At 47.9% G+C, this 23699-nt stretch overlaps 4 protein-coding genes across 4 annotated transcripts; all 4 read right to left on the bottom strand.

Annotated features, from left to right (window-relative positions):
- Positions 1 to 236: 236 nt before the first annotated feature.
- Positions 237 to 614, bottom strand: TbgDal_II1250 (hypothetical protein, unlikely; the record flags this gene model as incomplete). The annotated part of the gene is made up of 1 exon (XM_011773400.1): positions 237 to 614. One exon carries the CDS (start codon positions 612 to 614, stop codon positions 237 to 239), a length of 378 nt encoding a protein of 125 aa, XP_011771702.1.
- A 3253-nt stretch (positions 615 to 3867) lies between these two features.
- TbgDal_II1230 (protein kinase, putative) lies at positions 3868 to 8373 on the bottom strand (the record flags this gene model as incomplete). The annotated part of the gene is made up of 1 exon (XM_011773399.1): positions 3868 to 8373. One exon carries the CDS (start codon positions 8371 to 8373, stop codon positions 3868 to 3870), a length of 4506 nt encoding a protein of 1501 aa, XP_011771701.1.
- Positions 8374 to 10570: 2197 nt separating this feature from the next.
- On the bottom strand, positions 10571 to 10873 carry TbgDal_II1210 (histone H4, putative; the record flags this gene model as incomplete). The annotated part of the gene is made up of 1 exon (XM_011773398.1): positions 10571 to 10873. The coding sequence occupies one exon, from the start codon at positions 10871 to 10873 to the stop codon at positions 10571 to 10573; it is 303 nt and encodes a 100-aa protein (XP_011771700.1).
- Positions 10874 to 11832: 959 nt separating this feature from the next.
- TbgDal_II1200 (hypothetical protein, conserved) lies at positions 11833 to 22125 on the bottom strand (the record flags this gene model as incomplete). Its single annotated transcript, XM_011773397.1, has 1 exon — positions 11833 to 22125. One exon carries the CDS (start codon positions 22123 to 22125, stop codon positions 11833 to 11835), a length of 10293 nt encoding a protein of 3430 aa, XP_011771699.1.
- Between the last annotated feature and the right edge of the window lie 1574 nt (positions 22126 to 23699).

The raw sequence follows: 23699 nt of genomic DNA, 5'->3' as shown, positions 1-23699 counted from the left end.
TGCGTGCGTGCGTGCGTGCGTGTGCGTGTGTGTGTGTGTAAGTGTAAGCATAAGCGTATGGGTGTGAGTGTAAAAGAGGGAGAGGGAGAGAGAAAAAATGAGAGAGCGAAAGGGAGAAGAGGAAGAAGAAAGGAAAAAGGAAAAAAAAGAGAGAGATACTACATATATATACAAATATATACAAATATATATATATATATTCCTTCATTCATTCATTCACTCATGTATAATTTCCCTTAAGCCCTACGTGAAAAGAAGAAGCGTGAGATTTCCTTCCCATCACCAGAAGTAGTGGTGGCACTGCTGCAAACAAGTGACCATCCATCACCTTCCATAACGCTGATGACTGATCCAAAAAAGGCACATTTGGCCAAATCATCGCAGTAATGGTTGGGAATTGTGAGGCGCCAAACCTCCGCTCCAGCCGAGCAGCCGTTGGGGTTTTGTACAAAAAGTGGCCCTTCAGTTCCCATGCTGGCGGTGACGGGACGGCTGGTGGTGGTTCGCACGATGAGTTCACTTTCAAGACGATTCATGATGGAGGTGGAGAGGCCTTTACCAATCAATGATACCTCTGGGGGGTTAAATACGAGGTTTACAACAATAACGGGCATAATTTCCTCTTTTTTTTTTCTTTCTTTCTTTCTTCTTTGTTGTTTTGGTGTTATTGGTGTTGTTGGTGTTGTTTTGTTTTGTTTTGTTTCGTTTTGAGTCTGTTGTCTTTTTTGTTTTTGTTTTTGTTTTTCCTCTTCTTTCCTGCCTTCCTTCTTTTTTTTTTTACGTGAGTATGTATATGTATAATATGTATGTGTTGTTTGCTTTCAGCTTTGCTATTGTGTGTATTAAAGCTGATTTATTTGCCAACAAGTATTGTTCAATGAGAAGAAAAAAAAACAAGACGACAAAAAGGGGGAAAAAAGAAAGAAAGAAAGAAAAGAAGCAAAATATGTGCAAAGAGTTAAAATTAAAACCCTTTTAGGTGGAAAACCAGAGAAAGAAAAAAAAAAGACAAAGGAAATGTAGATAAATGAAAAGGATGTAAAACAGAAATTGTTAAAAGCAAAAGAAGAATTTTGATGGCAACTTCCATTAATGAAACATTTCAACACGTAGAAATGCAAAAAAAAAAAGAAAAAAAAGAGCAAAAGGCAAAAGGCAAAAGGCAAAAGGCAAACGAAGAAAAAAAATAGCAAAGTAAAGTGAAGTGAAGTGAGGTGAAGTGAGGAGGAAAAAAAAAAAAGGAAAACAGAAAGGGGGAAAAAAGCAAACAAAGCTGACACATAAACTAATAACTATTAGTTCATTCATTCATTTAATATTTCTTCCCCCTCCCTTTTACACAAACCACCACCACCACCACCCCTTTTATTATTATTATTATAGGGGCGTTCCTCCATTCGTTGAAGTTTTGACACGGAATGATAAATTTTGCTATGAATGAAGAGACGGTCTTCCACATCAATATAACGTTATTATCAACATTATTACAACTTAATAAATATAAAAATTTAAAAATTTTGTTACGATAAATTGTAAAGTCCATCATTCAACTGGATTAATATAATATATGTTTCTGGAGATGTAATCGCTCACACGCATCTGCAATTTCCTGCACGCAATCACCAAATTGTGAGGGTATTTTTTCTTTTCTTTGCTTTCGGTTCCCGTCACCGCCATTACATCTTTCTTTTTTTTTTTTGTTGTTGTTGTTTGTTTCATCAGCATCATCCTCCTGCATTAATATTGTCGTGTTCGCTGACCTTCCTTAGACCTTGCATATATATATAAATATTTTTATTTATACATTTATATATGAATGTGTTGACATAATGCTGTTATTATCCGTACTATCATTGCTATATCTAACATATTGAAACGCGCTTTTTAAATTACTTTTTTTTTCTTTTTACTTTTCTTTCTTTTTTCTTTTCGGCTTCAGCTTCTCCCTTTTTATGCTTGGTGTTGCCTAAACATGCAAAGATGATGAAATGAAACATTCATATATTTATATATTCATACATATTTATAACACATTAACTTATATATATATATATATATAAACATATATAAACATTTATGTGTTAATATTGAAGAAAAGTCCAATGGAGATAATTCATGCAGAGAAGAAAAATGACATACACGTCAGCAATTTACGTGTTGTTGTTGTTGTTGTTGTTGTTGTTTTTTCTCTTTCTTTCCTTCTTTATTTCTTTTCTTTTTTTTTTTTCGTTGGTGTTGTTCTTCTTTTGTTCTCCCTCCCCTCCCCCTCCTCGTTCTTTTTAGTTTTGTTTTATTTTGTTTTCGTTCACTCAAATTAATACATATGATATATAAAGAGACCAAAAAGAAAAAGAAAAGAAAAAAAAGAAAAAGGAAAGAAATTACACACGACACGCACGAATCCGCGCGACCCCACCGTTTCCTTAAAACTGCACACATGCACACCATAACAAGCGAGATTATACAAACAGTAACGAAACAAAAAAAAAAAGGCGGTGAACGGAACTTGTAGCGACGGAATATCTTTTTTATTTTGTTTGTTTATATATTTTAATTGGTTGGTTGGTTTCTCCCATACACACAAATACACACAAATGCACACTTCACCCTGCGCTAAAGAGAGGGAGAGTGAAATGTGAACATAAAAGATAAAAAAAAAAAGATGGAACTCTGAGAGGCAAATTCAAAAACAGAAAGAAAGAAAGAAAGAAAGGGGAAAAAGAAAGTAAAGTAAAGTAAAGTAAACGAACAGAACTAAGAACTAGAAGCCAAATAAGATGATTAAGCACATGGATAGAAGGGAAAAAATTAAGGTGAAGGGCGGTCAAATTGTATGTGCGTAAATATTTCTATGTGTGCTCCCTCCTTATAACTTGGTTTTTTTTTCTTTTTGCCTTACCGTTTTTTTTTTCTCTCTCTCTCTCTTATTTTCTTCTTCGTTTTATTTACTTGATCTTTATTTTCTGTTGATTTTTTTTTGTTCCGGTGGTGCACATGCAACGGCCTGCGCTAAACTAAGAAAATGAAATAAAAAAGGCGAGAACTTTTGGAATAAAGTGGAAGGAGGGGGAAAGAAGGAAAGAAATATTACCAAATAAAAATAACTAAACCAAAAAAAAAAAAAAGAACCCCCGAAAGCGACGGAATATTGCTCGCTCACTCTGAGAATTATAACTAGAATGAACTTGTTGAGCATAACGAATGGTTGTCAAACGCCAACAAAGAAACACGCCCACAAAAAGCAGAAGGGATAGGGAAAGGGTTTAAAGTAAAACAAAAACATCACAGCGCTTCATCACACCCTGCCACGTCAAAAAAAAAAACGATTAGCCTCTTCCCCAAACAAAGAAAAAAAAGCAAACAAACAAACAACAAGCAAGCGAACAAAAAGAGAAGCACAAACACCCACGCAAATACGAGTATATATAAATTATGTATAAATATACATATATATACAACAAAACATATATACGGTGTACATATATATATATATATATATATATACTTGTTCATTGATTTTTTTTTACATGTCGCCCACCCACACACACACTAAAAAACACCCTGGGAACTCAAATACTGCCAAAAAGCGCAAAAAGGAAGAAAAAAACACATATATTTATGTACGCACAAAAACACCTACGAAACCAAAAAAAAAAAGAGGGAAGCCCAGAAAAATCCCCAAGTCTCACAAAGAAATACACCAGTGGAAGCACATACACACTCACGTTTATAAAATTCCCTTCTCCCCTTACATTCACTGTTGGCTCCACAACCATCATCATCATCATAACCTTCACCGTCATCGCCAATGCCAATGCCAATGCCAATGCCGCTGCCGTCCCTCCTTTTTCCCTTTTACATATATTCCTAAACAACTCCCTGATCACCAAATGAAGTACCCCACGAGGCGCTATTTTGACCCTCCTCACTTATGGACTGCAATGATGCGGCACTCATAGACGCAACACGGGAAATATATGTGGTATGCAACCCACCACCTTCACCACCACCCATTCCATCCGCCCCATCGGTATCATCATCACGGCCAATTCCGGCACCTTTATTTACAGCCACGGAAGTCAAAATAACGGTGGAGGTCCTGCGGCGAAGCGGCATGGCACGCTGACGAGCAATTACGGACTCCACCCACTCCCAAACAGCTGAGCCACACCGGGCATTCAAAAGGGGATGCTCCAGCAACTCCTTTGGACTGGGCCGTTTCTCCGGGTTACGGTGCAGGCAATGCTGAAGAAAATCACATACAGTTGGATCATCACAGTCGAACACACGTGTTTCCCTTTCATCCATCGTGCGATACCTCTCACACAACTCCGCCAGTCCCTGATTTGTTGGTGAGAACTGCTGATCGGTTACAGGCCGCTGTTGTTTCTGCTGCTGAGCGTCTTGAGCAGCACATTTGTTGCTGCAGTTAGTTGAAATACCTAAGGCCTCGGCAACAATACAACCAATAGACCACACATCACATGCCTTGCCATACGGCTCACCGAGGAGCACTTCCGGCGCCATGTACGCAAGAGTTCCTCGCGTATTTTTTAGCCCCGAATCTCTTTGAACAGCTGTACCGAAGTCAGACACCTTCGCACGGCCGTCACGGAACAGTATGTTTTCCGGTTTAAGGTCGCGATGGGTGATGTGATGATCGTGCAGGTACACCACACCGTTGATGACATCACGAAGTATACTAATAATATGATCCGCTCCCTGTATGTCCCCATTGGTAATGGCATCACTCAGCGTCCCACCAGGGCACAATTCCATGAATATAGACACACATTTGCCGTCCCAATTGCAGAAAAGGTATCGCACAAGGTTTGGGTGGTTCAACATACGCATGACCTCAATCTCCCGCACAACCTCTGGCATCCGAACACCCTTACCGTTATTACGAGCACCGTTGTCACGCTTATTCCCACGAAGACACATTACCTTCACAGCGCACCGCCCGTTGAGATCGTCCATCGTCGCCTCAAAGACGGCACCAAACGCCCCACCGCCTAACCGACGGCCCAACGTGTAAGAGGGAATCTGAAGATTACGAGAGAGACCAAACAAACTCTTTGAGGCCATCTCATCCGTGAGAGAGGAGGAAAAGAGCCGTCCAATGTCGTGGGATGTTAGTGGAAGCACTAACTGCGACGCTTTAGGAATACATGAAGGAATAAACTCCGACGACGAGGCAAAAAAGAACACTAAACGCTCACCTCCCTTCATCCACGATAGCACGACGTCCAAATGCGCGCCATCCACATCTGGAGCGTGTACAAGAATTACCTTGGTCTGTACTGCACAGGATTTATATGTCATATCGATATCCTCTAGCCCGTTTCGCTGCATTACATAAATGCTCCGATTCCAGAGGTTGGCCAAAAGTGTGCTGGCAACCACATCGTCCAGGCAGTACACGAATGCAGTAATAGGAAGTCCATCGGAGCCTGTGCCGAGGAGGTTGCCCTGCATACCCGTAGCCGACGTAAGAAGCAGCGAAGAACCTGGTGACGCTTCATCGGAAAAAATGTTCATAGGGGCAACGTATGCCGAATTTAAAGCGGCCTTGGAGGCGGCGTCGCGCAACATTCGCTCTACTTCACTGTCTACTCCCCTAGATTGGGGGCGTTGTGCGCCACGGAATTGTCTGGGCCTCTCTTCTCCGTGATTGAACTCAGAGGGTACCGCCAGAACATTGGCGGCTGCCCTGTCACCATCAACGGATTGACGACGACCAATTTGCTTCCGAACGGCAGTGTCGCACTCTCTCTTCTGTTCACTCAATGCCTCTTGCCACTCCCTCCCAGAGCCACCGGCAACCAATGGATTGTCTGCATGGCCCACGGGAACCCGCTCCATAGGAGAGCACCGATTGAAGGAATCATCATTCCAGCGGCCCCCAGCCGGTTGATTCCACCAATCATTCTCTTGACGATCAGCCCTGCGCAGGCAGGGAGACGAATCTCTCAAGGAACCTGCCTGCTTCTCGCTCCTCCCACTGCTAATAGCACCATTACTTGCACCCGAAGAGCACTTCACATTTGACATGGATGGGACTTTACGTAAGATCCCAGTGGTATCATTTGGTATCCTTAACTGGCTACGCGAGTAAAAGGAATTTCTGGACGAGAGCGGCCCGCAGTCCCTGGCGCAATCATCCCGCGGTGCATCTTGTTGAGGTAACATATGCCCCTGGGAGCTGGTCTTGCCCAGTTGGAAGCAGGTGGAGCTACTGCCCGGTGCTTTTTGCACTGCAACTAAATCACTATATCCAACGGGCACGCCCGTCGCCCCCTCTCCCCCATCGTAGAGGTTTTGTTGAACGGCCTCTACACGCTTTAACATCTCATTGTGGCTGAATCCCCAGACACGTGCGGAAACGGAGCTGTAGTGCAGCTGTACCGACGTAATCGTAACGACGGAAACCATAAGAAGCGCACCGATAGAAGCCACGGCTGCACAAACCCAACCGGGAAGTGTGCCAGCCGCAGCGACAACCACGAAGCAGAGAAGTGACACAAAACAGAATGCAGTAGCGGCACACGATGCGGTGCGGCTGGTACCAAGGGCATTCCACATGCGGTGAACGTTGGTGTATGTGATGCTTCCGCGCTCTTCGGCTGAAACCAGGTCTAGAAGAATGTAGGATGCTTCCTTAAATTCCTTAGAGGCTGGCCCGTGTGCATCCCACGCTGAGACAACGTTCGAAACACAATCTCGGACCCCCGTATTTGACCATTTCGCGAAATGGTGCTTTAACAACACGTTTTTGATGTCCAAAATAGAGTATGCTATTTGGAACTGAATAGACTCCAGTTTTTCGAGCATGCCGGCGAGCATAATGGAGTGGGAAGAGTGCAGTGACGCCTCCCTTCCCCTTCTTTCATATGCAGAATGCGGTCGATCCACACTCCGTTGTTCATTTAGTCTTTCCATCTCCTCCCTCAACTCGAGTAGTTTTATGAGATTGACATTGAGCAAGAAAATCGTGGGGTCCTTGAACCACCACTCGGAATTTGTGCGATTAAGGCAGTGATTATGAAGTTGACAACTATTAGTGGGTGCACCTTCCTGGGGATCACGATTTGTGGCATCGGAGTCAACGGGCACCAACACCGCACCAGGGACGGAGATGCGATCCCCTGCGTTACTATCATCATTATCTCTCGAAGGGCAGCTGCTCCAGTTGATGGGATAGAAACAAGCCGGTTGCACGTTGGGTGAAAGTGACCTTTGCTCCTTCATAGCGTTTCCAGTTCTAGAAGAAATAGAGGTATCATAAACCTCGACAGTAGTCAGTCCCAATCCGGGACTCACCGTCGCGCTCTGCACTTCCCGTCTCTCCCCATTCTGCTCATTCGCCGCTGACAACTTCCCACGTTCCGCTGTACTCGTCCTTCTCATGGGACCTCCCGCATAATTACCATGAAATGATGTGTTATACCACCGGGTCGGTGTCGCTGACCTTGAATCACGTCCCACACGCTTAGGCGTAAAGATTCCAGCTTCTCCACAATCCGAAAAGGCAGGGTCTCTATTATCACATCGACTACCACTGGTGACGATGGTACTAGCGAAACTGTTGTTCGGCATCATCATTTCCTCATTCGCGGTATCTACATTGTATAGTTGACGCTTTAATGTGCCAGGAACTGTGTTATTAGGGGGAAGAGAAGCAGCCGGCAGTGGTGAAAAAAAGGGAGCCCGTGTCGAAGTATTCACGGGGCTCCCATAAAAGTTTGGACTACTTTTACCACTGAGCGCTGGATGGGGCCACACGCCTCTTGGAGACTGCACAGGCCACTCATCCCTCGCACTGCCAAGTTCGCTACGTCCCATCGTAAGCCCTGGTGGTGCACGGCGTGCAAGACTCCCAATAGTATCACATTTGTTGTCACCATTGACGCTTGGTTTAACACAACTACCACTGGACTTGTCACCATCTTTGCGCACCGCACCTTCCCCCAATGGGTTCCTGCCGTCGAGTCTATTTGTTCCTCTCGAACTCGTCTTCGGCACTAACACACGCTGAAGCGGCGACCTAAGAAAGTTGGGATTATTCCCTGGGGACTCCGCAAAGCCCGCCGTGTCGCCTTTTTCTGAACTTGTCGTGGGTTTCCCTGAAGTTGATGTTACCTCCCATGCGCCTTTCGCACGGCTACCCATCGCACCAGCCGCAATGGTGCGAAAAGAAGTGCCTGGAGCCTCACCCGCGGCGCTTCCCTCACCAACTGATTTGACGATGTCCAACGTACTCGATTGTAAACTCACGCCTTCCCCCACCTTCACAATGGTGCCTTCATTGCCTTTATCACCAGTGTGACTATGATCATTGGTATTCTGTACAACATTTGCCGCGAAGGGCATGGGTGGTCACCTGCTCGTACGTAAAGACTTAGAGTGACCAATCGAACAACAAAGCAAAACAGGGGATGAAAATAATGATACAAACTAGAGAACGCGCAGAGAGCGGAGGGGACTACCTTCTCTTCTTTAAAAAAAAAAAAAAAGAAATCTAACCTTCCCCACCCCCAAATAAACTTGCACAGCAATGCGCCGGCGGGTCCACTATGAAATCACTACTTCCTGCTCAGGAAAACTAAAACGTGTGTATTTATATAAATATATGCACAAGTATATATAAATATTTATATTTATACTAGGCAAGAGAGTGGGAGACAGTATGGGCAGGCAAACAACTGCGTACGCCAAAACGTATACTTTTAACGCACTCACGGACGGGCCGCCGGATATACTCCCCACTGCTCGAACCCCCTGATAAAAAAGAAAAAAGGAAGAGATACACACACATCTATATATATATATATATATATATATATATACGCATGAGAATAAATTAGATGAAGGAAATATATGTTTCCTCTCGCAGGGCAGCAGGTAAGGGAAACAAACAATGACCACAAGTAATTAATGAATAAAATTACGAACAACTTGCCATGTTTAAAGAAGCAGAAGTGAGAGAAAGTGGAGGTAGCGAGGCCTACGACACCAATGGGTGTGCGAGTCCACGTGCCCGCACATACAAATACACACACATCTATATATATATATATACATACATACATATGTACGCATGTTTTACACCATAGTGCCAACGGAATGAAAAGTAAGCCAGGAACACAAGTGGTGACATTGTGATAATGATGATAATTATTACCACGTCGAGGGCACTCGTATGTAAAACAGACACACGCATTTGTAATGCCACAACCACTACCTGCCGCACCTCACACACACATAAACAAACATCTCCTGCTTTCAACAGATTGGCCTTGATTGAAATGGTAAAATAATGGAGCAAATGACGTACAAAAAAAAAACAAAAACACAGATACAAGCCGGAGAAGAGAGATACGCTGAGAGAATCAGATGCAAACATATATATATATATATATACATTCGCAAGCATTTGAGCAAAAGAAAAAAGTAAAAAAAGGGAAGAGAAAGAAAAGAAGCTGCTTTGACTACGGAGGATATGGTAAGACTTACCCCAACAACAATGATGCAGCGCAGAAACACATAATTGGAAATCAGCCGAATGTGTTGCATGCGCAGATGCAAACTACAATCTCCTTTATGTTTATATGCACAAAAAAATCCTTCACTGTGTCTCCAGTCCCCCTTTTCAACATAGTTATGTGTGCAGACTCGTACCTCCTCTTCTACCGTTGTTATTTTTTTTTTCTTTTTTTTCTTTTCCATCGCCCCTTCTTTAACTCGCAACATCTCCCTGATGTTTCGTTTGGATGAGGAAGACACGGGTGCCAAACCAGGGGCTCCGATTGTTACAAGTTGGGGAGTCAAATCAACAAAACTAACCGCTATGCTGTTATAACTACATCTTTGCGGTTCTCGTTATTCTTTCCCCCACTACCCGCCCCCTTCCCTTACAACAAAAATGAAAAAAAAAAAGAAGGAACCTCCTGCGCAACATCGCAACATATCCTAAGCTGTGTACCTGAATTGCAAAACCGCGCCGCCTTTCCAATCCCTTCTTTCCGGTTGGTTCACTTACAGGCAACGTTCACTACTCCATACAACTTACGATTCAATCACTGAACAGGCACAGCAACCACTTCGTGAGGAGGGAATAAAGAAGGGAGGAAAACACGGAGTCACTCACAGTTATCACATTTGCGCCACGTCTTTAACCTACGGGTTGACGCGCCATATGTAACAGACCCACACACACACACACACACAAACATATGCAATTCCTACTCACCGAAGGTGTGCCAACAGTGACAAGATGCAAAGAAAAAAAGAAAGAAAGAAAGAGAAATGATAGATAAACCTTCCCCTTTACTACACAACCCCACTTTCCAAGATCATCCTTCTTTCCCTCACTTCCTTTTTCTTACTCATTGTTTTCCCTTCCCTCCTCCCCCCCTCCCTCACACACACACACACACACACACACACTACCCTCTTGTATCCCCATAAAACAATTACCTCGCCCCCTCTATTCATTTTTCTCTGGTTTGCCTTCCCCTTATTATTTTTATTTTTTTTTTTAAGTATTACGCTCGCTTCCTTGCTTCTCTCAGTCGTACCCGTAAAGAACCTTCCCCCGCTTGCGCAATGCGAACACCACGTGGGCTGCTGTGACTGTTTTCTTGCGGGAGTATTCCGTGTATGCACCCGCGTCACGCACAATGCTTTCCACAAAAGTTTTGAGAACGCCGCGGACCTCGTCGTAGATAACGCCAGAGATGCGTTTCACCCCGGCACGGCGGGCGAGGCGGCGGATGGATCCACGTGTAATGCCTCGCACATTATCCCGAAGGACCTTCTTTTGGCGTTTCTGCGCTCCCTTTGACTCACCGACTCTCTTGCCCTTTGCCATATTGCCTCTGCTCGGGTTGCTTGTGATTTTCCTTGAAATGTTCAACAACTTGTTCTCAAAATAATGTCGAGGATGCGGCTGATCGTTGATGCTGCTGATTGCGCCTGTGATTGTTTCTTGTGTGAATGTTCTTATCGTTTTTTAAGAAAAACTGCGAACTGTTTAAATCAGTATGTTGTAGAGCGAGGGAAAGGGACAGGAAGAAAGAAAGAGAGAAGAAATAAAGACAAGGATGATGAGTTTAAACAAAATATCAACGCCTAAAAAATACAGTGATCTCACTAGGGGGAGGAACCGTGCCACTTTTGGCTAGCAGAGGAAACGATAAGAAAGGACGCAGAGGATTGTTGTCCAAGTGAGATTTCAACAATAAGAAGCTGCAGCAGGGAGGGATGGCAACGTGAGCAGCTCCAACCGCAGCACATAGTGCCTCACAGGAAGGAAAAAAAAAAACGCCACCGTCATACGTCTGCAACCCCAGCCGCTACACTTGTTTATGCGGCTATGCGCCTCACCAACGTGATAAGAAGAACGGGAGGTATCCAAAAGGGGGAAAAGATTACTGGCTAGGAAGGAAAAGGTGCTACAAACCACGTTAAGCACGGAAAAATATGCATTTTCATTTTTGGCATCCCTCTCCCACAGTAACCCCGTGGTGCTACATACCCAAACACATACATACACAGTGGTTCGAGGATAGCGTAAAGACTCGTCTTTGCGAGACTTCAACCGGGGATCACACCCCTACCCGGCAAATGCCTAAAGCAACTAAAAGAACGCAGCACATACGTGTTTGCATTTAAATACACAGACACATGTACATAAATATATATATATATATATATATATATATATATATATATGTACGCATATAATCCCTTGACGCAGCATCATATCACCTCAACAAACGCTCAATACCGACCTTACACAGCGGACTTGTGCCTAACTGACGGTTCTGTTCAACAAGGGAGGGCATCGATTGCCTCGAGGAATTGTTCGAAGATTGCAAGGGGCAACGCTGGGGGCAACTTCTTCCGGTGTTGCCGCCAGAGACGTAGCAGTGGATGACCGCTAACCGACGTTGCAAGAAAGACGCCGTACGCTTCGATGGCCCTGGAGTTACTGAGCATAATGGAGTAATACACAAGCTCCTCCACCAACCAAGAAAGGTCCACTAATAACCCATGAAGAGCCCGCCAGCAGTGGGAGCGTTGAGAGGAAGGCATTCCATCCTCCAACAAACTCACACGGTTATCCTCATCTCCCTCCTCCCTCCCCCCCAAACTGTCCTTCCGACCCGGATGCCCTGCGCCACTGACACTCTCATGACTGGCAGCTCCAGCAGTGCTACCACCACTTCCAGCAGCGCCTCCATGAGTACTATCACCATTATTCCAATTGTTACCGAATCCGGAGCCGCGACCCGTCGTAGTCCCACCACTCGTGCCATCATTTACAGTTGGTGAAAGGAGAAACCCCTCAAGAGAGGCATGCTCCTGTATCTCTGGTAGAAGAAACTCTGATACTTCGGACAACACACGTGAAAACTCTTGAACAAAGCGGTACAGCCGCTTTTCGCAGTTGAGTCGGCGCGACAACTTGATCGACTGCGAAACAGGATACACCGCTGCCACCGCCGCAGCTGACAAGGACGAGGCGGAAGGTCCCTGAACAGTCGTGGACGGGAAAAAGCAAAACTCCACTCGAACGTGTTCACTTGGGTTGCGGACATTGAGTAGCACGCCATGCTCAGACAACGGTTGCAACAAAGTATCCACATCACAGTTAGCGGTATCATCACCGTTGCCGCTGTTATTTCCCGACTTACTCCAGTTGTACAAGGAAGCAAGCCGCGAAATGTCAAGCCGAACGTTAAAAAACGCGGTCGCCCCACCTGCAATAGTAATCAGAGCACAGCCTGGGTCCTCCCCTTCTTGCTCAGTCGGAACTTGGACAACGAGCACGGGTGAAGCGGTCCGGAACAAAATTAGAGACTCCTGAGGGTTAAGATTAGTCACCGCAAGGGCAACCGTGTAGTTCTCCACCTGAGTGAAAAGCTGCTCCCTCTGCACGGAGAAAGAAGGTCTACAGACACGGAAGTATGTCTTAAACACGTATCGTGCGTCACGGGCCTGCTTGCAAGTCAGCACCACCTCAGCCTCACCGGATGCTGAAAGACCCCCTGGTAACTGTAGGTGATCACACACCAACAAAAAGGCCACCTTCAGTCGAGACTTTGGGTCAACAACAAAGTATCGCTCGCCACGCATCGCCGACACGCTGTGTAAATGACACACGAGAAGTCGGACGGAACACCGGGGATGAGAGGCACCAGGCACGTTACCGGAACCCCTGTCACCATCATTGTAAGCTCCGCGTTGTTCCTGCTGCTTGCTATCCTCCTCATCGGCTTCCTTCGCGGTGCGTGGGCCAGTTTTCGGATCAACGTCGCGGCCACCTGCGGTATCGGAGATATTGTTCCTCATTATTGCTGAGCTCACCTCCTCCCCCGGAGCACTTATGTATTCCATGCGCATCGACTTCCCCACACTCACAGGGAACTCAAGAGGAACAGAAGAGCGGTTCACAATCTCAAGGGCCACGCGGGCACGGTGAGTTTTGTCCCCAAAGAGCCTCCCAACGAAAATATCTTTCTCCATTCCGCTAGAGAGGCGCTGCCCATTGGAAGTAAGAATTTCAAACAGACCCTCCCCCGCAGTGGGAAGGAACACCTCAGCATTCAATTTCAACAGGATTAGCTTTCCAGGGGTGATACCACTGCTGATGCTCACGTGACCAACGAACGAACCAGCATCTGTGGAGAGAATGTTGAGGCGAAGTGGTTGGGTCTCCCCAGGTTCCAGCACAGCGGTGGAAACTGGAAGAAGCAACCATGGCTGTGGGCCTTGGGAAATGACAGCAACGGCATACTCAACCGCACCGTCACTGAGGTGATTAGTGATAGTGATGTCTGTAGTGGGTACGGAGTCCTTGCTGAAAGAAAAGCTAGAGGTGTACACCCCCGTGCAGTCGCGCACTTCGGTGCAGTTGCCGCTAAGGGAGAGCACAGTGTGGGACCGTGTGAGCTGCGAAGAGAGGATCTCGGGGCGGTCAGGTTTAACATCGGGTGTTACATCCAACGGGTTGCTCCCGGGTGGGGCAGCATTCCCTACTGCAGTGTCCTCCCTGTCTGCTGCAACCCCCTTCTCTCCTTCCGAGATGTTGTCCTTTACGGCTTTGTAAGAAACGGAGCCAGAATTTCCACTAGCCAAAACACCAGAGGAATCCGCACGTCGAAAGGGTTGCCTGGTAAGTTGTTCTTGCTGCTTTTGTTGCTGCTCCTTCTCTCGGTCGTTATCATCTGCCGGCGCAAGTGAGATACGAACGGCAGCGAAGCTGCACGCAACGGCTTCATCAAACAGGGCCAATCCAGCGCCCTGTTCAACACTCGATTTGTTACGCGCTCTGTCTATGCAAAGCAACACCCGCACACGCACGGTATTCTGAGGAGATATCGGCATTATTACCGTTGATTGTGAGGCGGTACCAGGGGACTTCACGTTTGTTTGCGGTAATTCTGGTAGATGAGCACTACTAGAAACTGGTAGGGACGCCCGTGAGTCATTTTTCGTACATACATCAGCAAGGTTAGCACCGTCACCGTAACCAATGTCACTGCTGGCGAAATTATTGCTATTTCCCGTCGCAGAGGCATCATCCGCAGACATCCCTGCCGTATCCTTGGATCCTTCATCACACGATACGCACTGAAGAACGACACCGTCGTGATGTCCACAATTTAGCAACGGGGTGATGGAAAGCCTTACAACGTGCTCCTGGCAGAGATTTGAGACAACCAACTCACCTTCATAAACGTACATCGCCTCGGGAGCTACTGTCGCCGTCCCCACATGTGCTACTGCAGTTGCACCGTCCACGGCGGATCCCGAAGTCAAGGAGCACCGTGGCCGGAGCACCAGTTTGGACGATACCTTGAAAGTGCAGAACGCGCTAAGTGAACTAAATATTTGCACCTCCTCATCACCTCCCGTCACCTCATTCGAGAAGTGGAGTGTTCCTAACCACATCGTTTGGGATACCGCGGAACGTTGCGACTTTAACTCCTCAAGCTTGGTGAATGTTAGGCCCTGTCTCTCGCGAAGAATATCGGCCGTGTGTTTATGCTTTCGCTGCCCGAAGAAAACACCCGCCAACACTGGAAAATCCTCCTTAACAAGTACGCAACGCAACCGAAATTGTTGATGATCCTTTGAACAAACCACTACGCCCCTTCCTGGGACTGACGGCGCTGCAGGATTGTCTGCGGCACAACCACAACCTGCATTCAGCGGACCTCCAGCGCTGCCCGCCACACCCACAGCGGGTAAAGCGCCCCCAGAATCGGCACCGACCGGAGTTATTCCACCAGTATTCGAGCCCGTGCCCACAGCGCCAGCCGTTAACCCACTGCCATTGTTGCTCCCACCGTTGCCAGGGGCTCCACCACTGTTAACAGACACACCAGCGACGCTGTCGCTGTTGGGATTGGTGTTTCCAGCCATGGCTAGCAGTGGCACTTGGCCAAATATAACGCTCTGCAGGGTGGAAGAGGCGTCATACTGCAGTGCCTGAAGCTGAATAACACCTTCAAGCTCTGGATTCACAACTGCCCGTACTCCAACCTCAATGTTTGGCTCTACGGCCGTCATTGTGATTTTTGTTTGAGAGAGAACGGCCGAAGTAGCGGTGGATATGTCTTCCAAACGAAGCGGTTGCATCGACAGCGACTCCTTGCGGCCATCAACGACTCCGTCCCATGAAAGCCTAAACGACTTTTGGTAGTATTGCCCCGTGACGCAGACAACCATGTCATTCTCTGGATTCTGTTCATTCACGAAGTAAACGGAAAGACGAAATGGCCCCTCAGACTGGATCAGCTTCGGAACGAGCACAGCCTCCACCACAACGGTTTGACCAGGAGGTACCGTCACACGGTTGCTCGCAAACCTCACCGTGGGTTCACACTCCACGCTTAAGTTCAAAGGCAAAACAAAAGAAGAGTTCACCAACCGTATTGATATGGCATGATTTAGGTTGTTTCCATCCTTTCTCTCCGCACGTGGTGCAGTGGCTGTTGATATTTCAGCTTGCCGTCGCAATTTTGGGCCATCGACTTCGTTTTTGCACAATACATCAGTTTGCTTCGCAGGGACTTCCGCGGCGGATGACGTTAGCGGACTACTACCCACGTGGCCCTTATTCACAACAACAACGCCCAGGTCAATAACGGATGGTTCCGCGCGGCCTTCGCTCACCGCGAAGTTAAGCAAAAACTTTGGTACAAGAACGCACTGCTCCGCCATTGGCAAGGGCCGCACCGCCGAGAACATCATGTCATTAAATGGAAAACCTGTCGTTTCCTCCACGACTTGACCAACGTAGATGTACGCTGCGACCTCCACTGTTACCAGCTCGTGTCGCAGCAGCCGCTGCTTCTGCTTTAGAGTAAACGGCGGAGTCGATGTAAGCGTCCACGCGACCGCCTGTGTGTGACGCGCATCAAGCAGCAGACGACCGCGGGTATACGAATGTGAAAGCGGTTTCATCTCCGCCTCGGCCTCCGTCTCTGTCTCCGTCTCAGCCAAAGAAGAGGGATAAGAATCGGGTGGAGAGGGCAGGTACATAGAAACGAAGCCATCTTCGTGATACGGTGGCACTCCCGACAGCTGCAAAGTGGTATCAGGATGCCCGAAAACAAATGGGGCGCTGCTCCTTGCTATAAGAATGAGGCTCCTCATGCTGTTGTTTGTCACATGCATGGCGGTGCTAACCACGGGGTTATGGAGGCGAAACACACCGCCCTCCCCACATACAACAGCAGCGGTGGGGAAAGCTACGACACCACAACCATCCTGAGCACATCCGGGATGAACCGCGGTTGAATGCAGCAGCGCTTCTCCCTGCATCTGGACTTCATATGGGACGACGTTTACTGATATCGCTTCATCAAGTCTCAACACATTAAGTCGCACACTCAGCGTCTTCTGCTTGCAGCTAAGATTATGCAAAGATATCGACTCACGGACAAGTCCCGGAGTCGGAATATGCAACGTTATGGGCACATCAACCTTACCACCCGGGGGGAGAGTAATTTCGGGAATGCCAATGCCGGTAAGCGGCATGGAGGCAAGCAACCGAGCCCGCACCTCAAAGCAGTCGGAGGGGTTCCACACAGTTAGAGTGGTTTGGGCCTGATGACAGTGAGGAGCCACGGAGCCCATATCGATAAATGATTCACGCAACACCAGTTCACCGCTGCCAATGCGTGCAGACACGCGGACAACGGAATGCGCGAGAATAGCATAACCGCACTGACCTCCGTGAATAGGGTCACCACTATGCCCACAGTCGAGGCCCCGGGTAGAGACTATAGCCTCAATGAGTATGCCGGCGGTCACCACTCGACTTGCATGCTTTCGAGAATGTTCGCTTGGGCGAAGCTGCACGTAAACTTTAAGTTTCTCGGAAAATGAGCACCTAACGGGGTTTTTCAGTGGGACGCTACATTTGGCGTCCTCGAACAGTCTGACAAGTGCCGGCCTAGTTGATCGAATAAGTAACGCATGCGGCCGGCCTACATGGCTACGCACAGCAAACGATTGGACGTCCAAAAGAGCAGTGTCACATGGCAGGACGATGTCGCGCATGCTCAAAGTGCTTGGAGCCACTTTAAGCAGGCATCCATCATCCACTGGCGATGGATTAAGGCTCACCACGAGGTAAGTCACGTTGCCCTCGTCCTGAAGGTTTGCGACGGGGATAAAGTAGCGTTGCGGACCACTGCTACTCGGTGTGCACTGAACGTTGATGGAAAGCGGCTGCCGCGAGTGGAGAGCACCCCTCCGTCGAGAAAACCTGAAAGACGCATCCAAAGTTCTTACTGTCGCTCTCAACGTAGAGCAAGGCCCTGAAAGCGCCGACATTTCTTCACCAACAACCCTGGCGGTCGCCATGTGGCTAACAGCCGCTGATCCCTTACAAATCTCACGGTCATCCATAGCTCCACAGGCATCAACCATGGCATCCATACACCCACCGTAGCTACCGCTGGTAACGACACCGGGGCCGCAACATCGAAAGGGCTCAAGTACTACAATCGAGGTGTCCATAGTAGTGCGCACGTAAAATGTAAAATCACACCGTTCTTGCACAACGCAGTTGTTTAATGAAATCATTGGAAAGCACATGAAAGATGATACTCCCACAACATCACCCAGCTCAAGTGATATAAACGAGGTGGAATCACGCTGTGAGGCTGGTCCTGGTCGCGTCAGTTGTGCGGCTCCTCCTGATGTTTCTGGAGGAGCCTGCATCGGCGATGGGTTGTCGCTCCCTGGACGTGACGGAGAACGAGGCGTCGGCGGCAGTATCCCCGACAAATTTGCATCGGTGCTTGATCCTCCACCAGCTTTGCCCGCATGGGCCAACGGCCTCTCCCCTCCTACCACTGTTCCGATGTCTGCTTCCCCCTCTACACGCACAAGTGTTATATCGACAGGTATGGTTCTGCTTGCCTCCGTGTCGTTTGCCTCGTACAGCACAAAAGTTAAAATGCCACTTTGTGCTGCCGGAATGTGCTCAGCCGTCCGGGTGCATGTAATCCCCAGCACGAGAATAATTGATTCCCCAGCATTCATTTCGGATAACGCAATCCCATCCCGAAGAAGCATTGAGAGGAGCTCACCGTGCTCCTGCAACCGCACCTTGGAGGCTGCAAACTTCTCGTCCTCGCCTTCGGGGGTTTCACGGGGGGACTTCAAGTCCTGAAGTCGTTGTTGTTGGGGATCTTTACTCTTTGTGTCACCATCGTCAGGCTCAAGTGTGTTGATATCCACAACCTCGCCCATCAGTGCGCGTTTAAGCTCCTCAATCTGGCGCACTGCAGCAGCAACTTTATCAACCTTGTTCTTACGACGATATATCTTCAACTTTTGCTCGAGTTTCTCAATCTTTTCCTCCAGCTTCCGGGAAGAACCGGAAGACGCGCCACCCCGTTCCATCTCCAGCTGCAGCCGAACATCAATCCCCTCAAACCTGAAAAAACGCTCCAATGGGCAATGGGCATTTTCATTTCCTCCACCCACACTGCTGTTACTAACCGTGGTGTCAAGCTTCAGCCGCAAGGCACGGCGCGCGCTACTTGTGTTAGACACAGTGAAACGGGCTCCGACGCGAGCCACTTGGCGGCTACTATCGTCATTGCCAGCACCTCCGTTTCCCTTTCCCGCCACTAAAGTCGATCCTCTGACGTTTGTTGCGACGCCACTAGTAACCGGCTGAAGCATTGGCACGGAAACGAGACCAAAGCTCCACGAATCAGGGCTTACATCGAAAGTTTCGGCCTTAGTGACAGTAGCCTTTACAGTAATTACAACTTCGTTGCCAGGGTTGAGGATATTAACAAACTGAATACGTTCCTCAAGGCTCCCCTTCAGCCCCGGAGAAAAGGTTAGTTCCAGTTCTTTCGTAGCGAACGGACGAATGCGAAAGTAAATAGAGTTGCGATCTGAGCCATCCACACGAATATAGCCAGCCATAACACTTCGTGACTTCGTCACGCGTAGAAGCAACAGAGAATTGCACTGATTGGTGATGGGCACCTTTGTAGACCTCCGCTCACCGACATTTACCTCTCCGAAGTGTTTAGCCCTCTGGCCGCCCAGTTCAAAGCGTGTGGAACAAACCCGGTACGAAAGCCGCATAAAACGCCGCAGTTCGACGTGCTCTATGCCTATATTAATACCATCCTCCTTTGTCACAGCGTCCACGCCGCCAATTGAATTTCGCAGAATACAGGCATACAAAGTGGTGCTGCCTCGCGGTTCCAGTACCACCGAACTTACAGACATAGCGTGGTTATTCAACGCACGCATTACTCCGTCTCGCACCTCCTCCGCACGCTCGGGTGCCAATTTACTAGCCGTATCCTCACCGCCAAAGCAACAGCATGAGTGCAGCTCCACAGCAAGTGCCTCCCAGTCCGCCGACGGCATCCCCTCCAAACAAAATGTACCAATCTCCGCACCTGTCGTAGAAAGCTGCAGCTCGAGAGGATAGTTCACCCTCGACAGCAGCCTGTAGGCAACAAAAAGCGGAACACTTGCAATAGCACGCAGCGGTGCTGCACCACCACCGCTACGTTCATCCGCTTCAATACTGCTACCACCACTAGCCCCGTCCCTAGTTTTGTTCACTCCATCCTCGTAGCACAGGGGCCGACTCTCACACGTATAGAATTCATTATGAAGCTCCATGTCGGCGGGTTGCATGTTATTTGCCTCAATGGTTAATATGAGACGGTCCTCCGCAGGATTTGATACGTTTACAACAGTAAGCTGCTTGCAGTACGTTGGATTGACACGTTGTGGGGTCATCCGCAACGTCAAAGGCAGACTGCTCTGAGGCGCAATGGAAAACTCCCCGACTGTTTCAGGTGCGCCCGTTTCGGAGAGCCGCGCGGGCACCCCTTCAATAGAGACAATTTTACTTCGAAGCTGCACGTTGATGGTAGTTGGAAGTAGCGAAGGGTTCTCAATATGAAATGTGACCCGGCGTGTCTGGCCAACAGGACAGTCTCCGAAATTGATATTAGTTAGCGGAGCCACGATGGTGCTCGTAAAGAGTGTCGCTACACACCGAACAACCACACGTTGCTCACGCCTGCTGCTATTGGCACCACTCTCATATCCTGTGATGACGAAATCCAGTTCAAACTTGAGGTTCGCGGTCCCTTTATACTCTGAGTCCGTGGACGCAACGTACATGACGCCAACCTGCAATGAGCCCTTCTGAGCTGCCATTACGAGCTCATCAGCAGGTACAATGTTATCGTATGGTCCTACGACAGCGGTGCTACTCTTCTTCTTGTCAGTGATCTTAACAGGGGTACTATTTTTTACGCTCTTTATGTCCTTCCCGCCACTAGCTTCACTTCTGGCACCACGAACAAGGGTTAGTACACCTTCGCAGTGCGGTGGCCGGGGGTTAAGCAAGCGCACCGTTAAATCTTCACGGCTAACATTGCAAATACTCACCTCCCGCACAACCCGCGTACCTCGGTACACAGCACCGAAGTCGAGGTAGGGGTCAGCCACGCTAACCAGGGGTTTCTGAAGGTGCTCAGGCACAACATTCACATTAACCGATATAAGCTCTGAGTTGCGTGCATCACGAAGATTATCACATTGAAGAACAGTGCGGTGACAAAACCGTTTCATTATCGCGCCACTACCGGCCAGTTCGGAAACAGCAGCAGTGCGGACGATGACAGTGAAATTCATCGAGGCATGGCCATCAAGCACTAACACCCGTCCGATCAGTGACACTTCGAACTGGTCTTCTTCACAGACAGTTAATTCAACGTTTTTGTGGGGCATCGTTTGCATACGAATGACGAGCTGCAGCGGAAGCGGTGAAATATTCGTTATTTTGAATCCCATCAGGTGCGTTCTACTGGGAGCCATCGTTGCCTGGAGCTCTGACACAGACACAGTGAATGCAGAAAGAAACACGGTGGCACTGAATGGGAGGGTCAGAGTCTCCGACCGGACGGCGGCGTGAAGAAAGCCGCGGTTGGCTGATGTAACTGTTTTGCTCTTTAACGTACCGTCCGCAGTGCGGGACAGCGGTGTAGGTTGCGAGGAAAATAGAAGCGAGCAGCCTTTGTCACCAGCGCAAAGCAGGGGAGACGGCGCACACGAGGAGGTGACGCAACCCACATCGTCGCTCCACGTTAGGGAACGCGCCGGGGTTGCTCTTGGGAGTGAAGTAGACGTCAGTTGAATGGTACCACTCACTAGTGTCGGTGCCGTACGCTCCACAACATTGGGAAATACCTCAGGATCGGGACTAAAGATAGCAATGATCTCTCGTGCTTCGTTCGGGTGAAGTTCAAGTAGTTCAATCAAATTAATACTATCGTAGGCAGCGTTGTAAAACTTCGGCGTTGGCCCTAGTGTGTCGGAGCATTGCCAAGATCCGTACATGACACCACCATCAGCGTCATCGTCGTCTACTAGCAGTGCGTCGTCGCAAAGCTGGAAGCGGACGCAAGACGAATAAGTCGCGGCCGTCAACTTCACCGATAAAGATTCATGTGTGTCAGCGTTCTGAACACGGAAACGACAATACGCGGGTGTCTCATTCACCGCCAGTGTGCCAAACTGCAACTCACTCGGAGCAACTTTGAGCATCACGGGGGACGTTAAGTGGCTGAACGAAAAAGCGCCTATCAGCCCGGAAATAGAAAGGTACCCGTCCAGGGAATACCGTGAGCAATTCCTTGCTTATGGGCCACAGGCACGCCTGTTCAGAATGTGCAAATGCGGTAAACAGCTGTTGTATATCTCAAGCCAACAACTCCTCTTCCTCAACCAGTACAAATTCCTTCGACAAGATCTTTTAACACCAAACTGCGCTAGAGGCGGGTCCTATCGGGAAGCAGAACCCAATCTCCCCGAACTTTGACTCACACCTTATTGCCTCCTATCACAGAAAACGGGAGTTATTTCTGTTTGCACAAGGTCCCTGCTGTGAGCCACACAGCAATGTGCTTAATGAATGTAACAAGGTAAAGTAATGAAAGAGGTAGAAAATGTACATCAATGTTAACTTAAGTGTCTGGACTAACTTCAGGTGGACGCATACAGCAGGTGGATGTCACACGTTTGCAAAAAGGTATAAAAATGTGGAAATTGATTTCAAGTAACCCACAAATAGAGGAAATCAACCGCAGAAAGCCCTAGTGGAAAGAACGAATGAGTGAGAACGCATTTCCCAAATGGGCATCGTCGGCCACTCGTCCTCTGCTTTCATTGCGATCACATTCATTTAGATAGCTTCATACCAACTTGATGTCGCCGTACTAGCCGTAACAAAAAAAAAACGGTTGACAATCCTCCCTCAATTTTCGGAAAATGATATGCACAAATGAAGAAAGTGCGCTTCAACAATCGGGATGCGCACAGCGAAATAAGCAGTAAACCAACCTAACCTAAGGGAGTTGGTAACAGCCCCATAGTTACCGTTGTGTCCACTATCATTAACAAAGTATAGTGGCGGAGCAATAAACACAGTAACATATTCTCATAGACCTCTTCTAAACTGTCTTCATTGCTTCATCACTCGCATGCATCCGACTCACACAACCCAGCAACACCATGCTTCTTCTGCGCAGAACAACAAAACCGAGCAAGCCGATTAGTTAATGGACACAAACAAAAACACCTCCCTGATCCTCCCAACTACACGCCAAGCACACCATACTCTCAAGATATACCGACCTAATACAGCTCGTTAAAACGTAAAAGAAGAGCTAGATCCCAAATGACGGATGAACAAGCAAAACCCAGTTAATCAGCCTTTTTTTTTTGAAGAAAAAAGGCTTCAGGAAACGAAAGATATGTATCGGATGGACAAATTGTCGGTGACTCTCAAGCACCTGTGAAAAAGCGTCAGAATACGAATAAAGTTACATCGAAAAGGCCCCCTCAACCAGCCCGTAAATACACGAAGAAAAAACTGGAGACGATATACATAGCATATGTTGTAATGTCCGACAGAGCGACACTGCACGCTCGTGCAGTAAAGAAGAATAGTACAGAAACACGGACCAAGGGTAGCACAAAGTGCCGTTAATAAAGGCGCCACAAAGCTGACGCTGAACATTAGCGTGCCAGAAAGGAAGTTTCTTCGAAGCAACGGAGAGCAGAATTAAGTGGAACCCCACAAAGAATTAGGGTAGATGCAGTCCGAAAGAGCCAAAAAT

The sequence above is a fragment of the Trypanosoma brucei genome, chromosome 2, assembly GCF_000210295.1.
Source record: "Trypanosoma brucei gambiense DAL972 chromosome 2, complete sequence".
Lineage (NCBI taxonomy): Eukaryota > Euglenozoa > Kinetoplastea > Trypanosomatida > Trypanosomatidae > Trypanosoma > Trypanosoma brucei.
The sequence above is the reverse complement of the archived record's forward strand: the minus strand, read 5'-3'. Positions and strand labels throughout refer to the sequence as shown.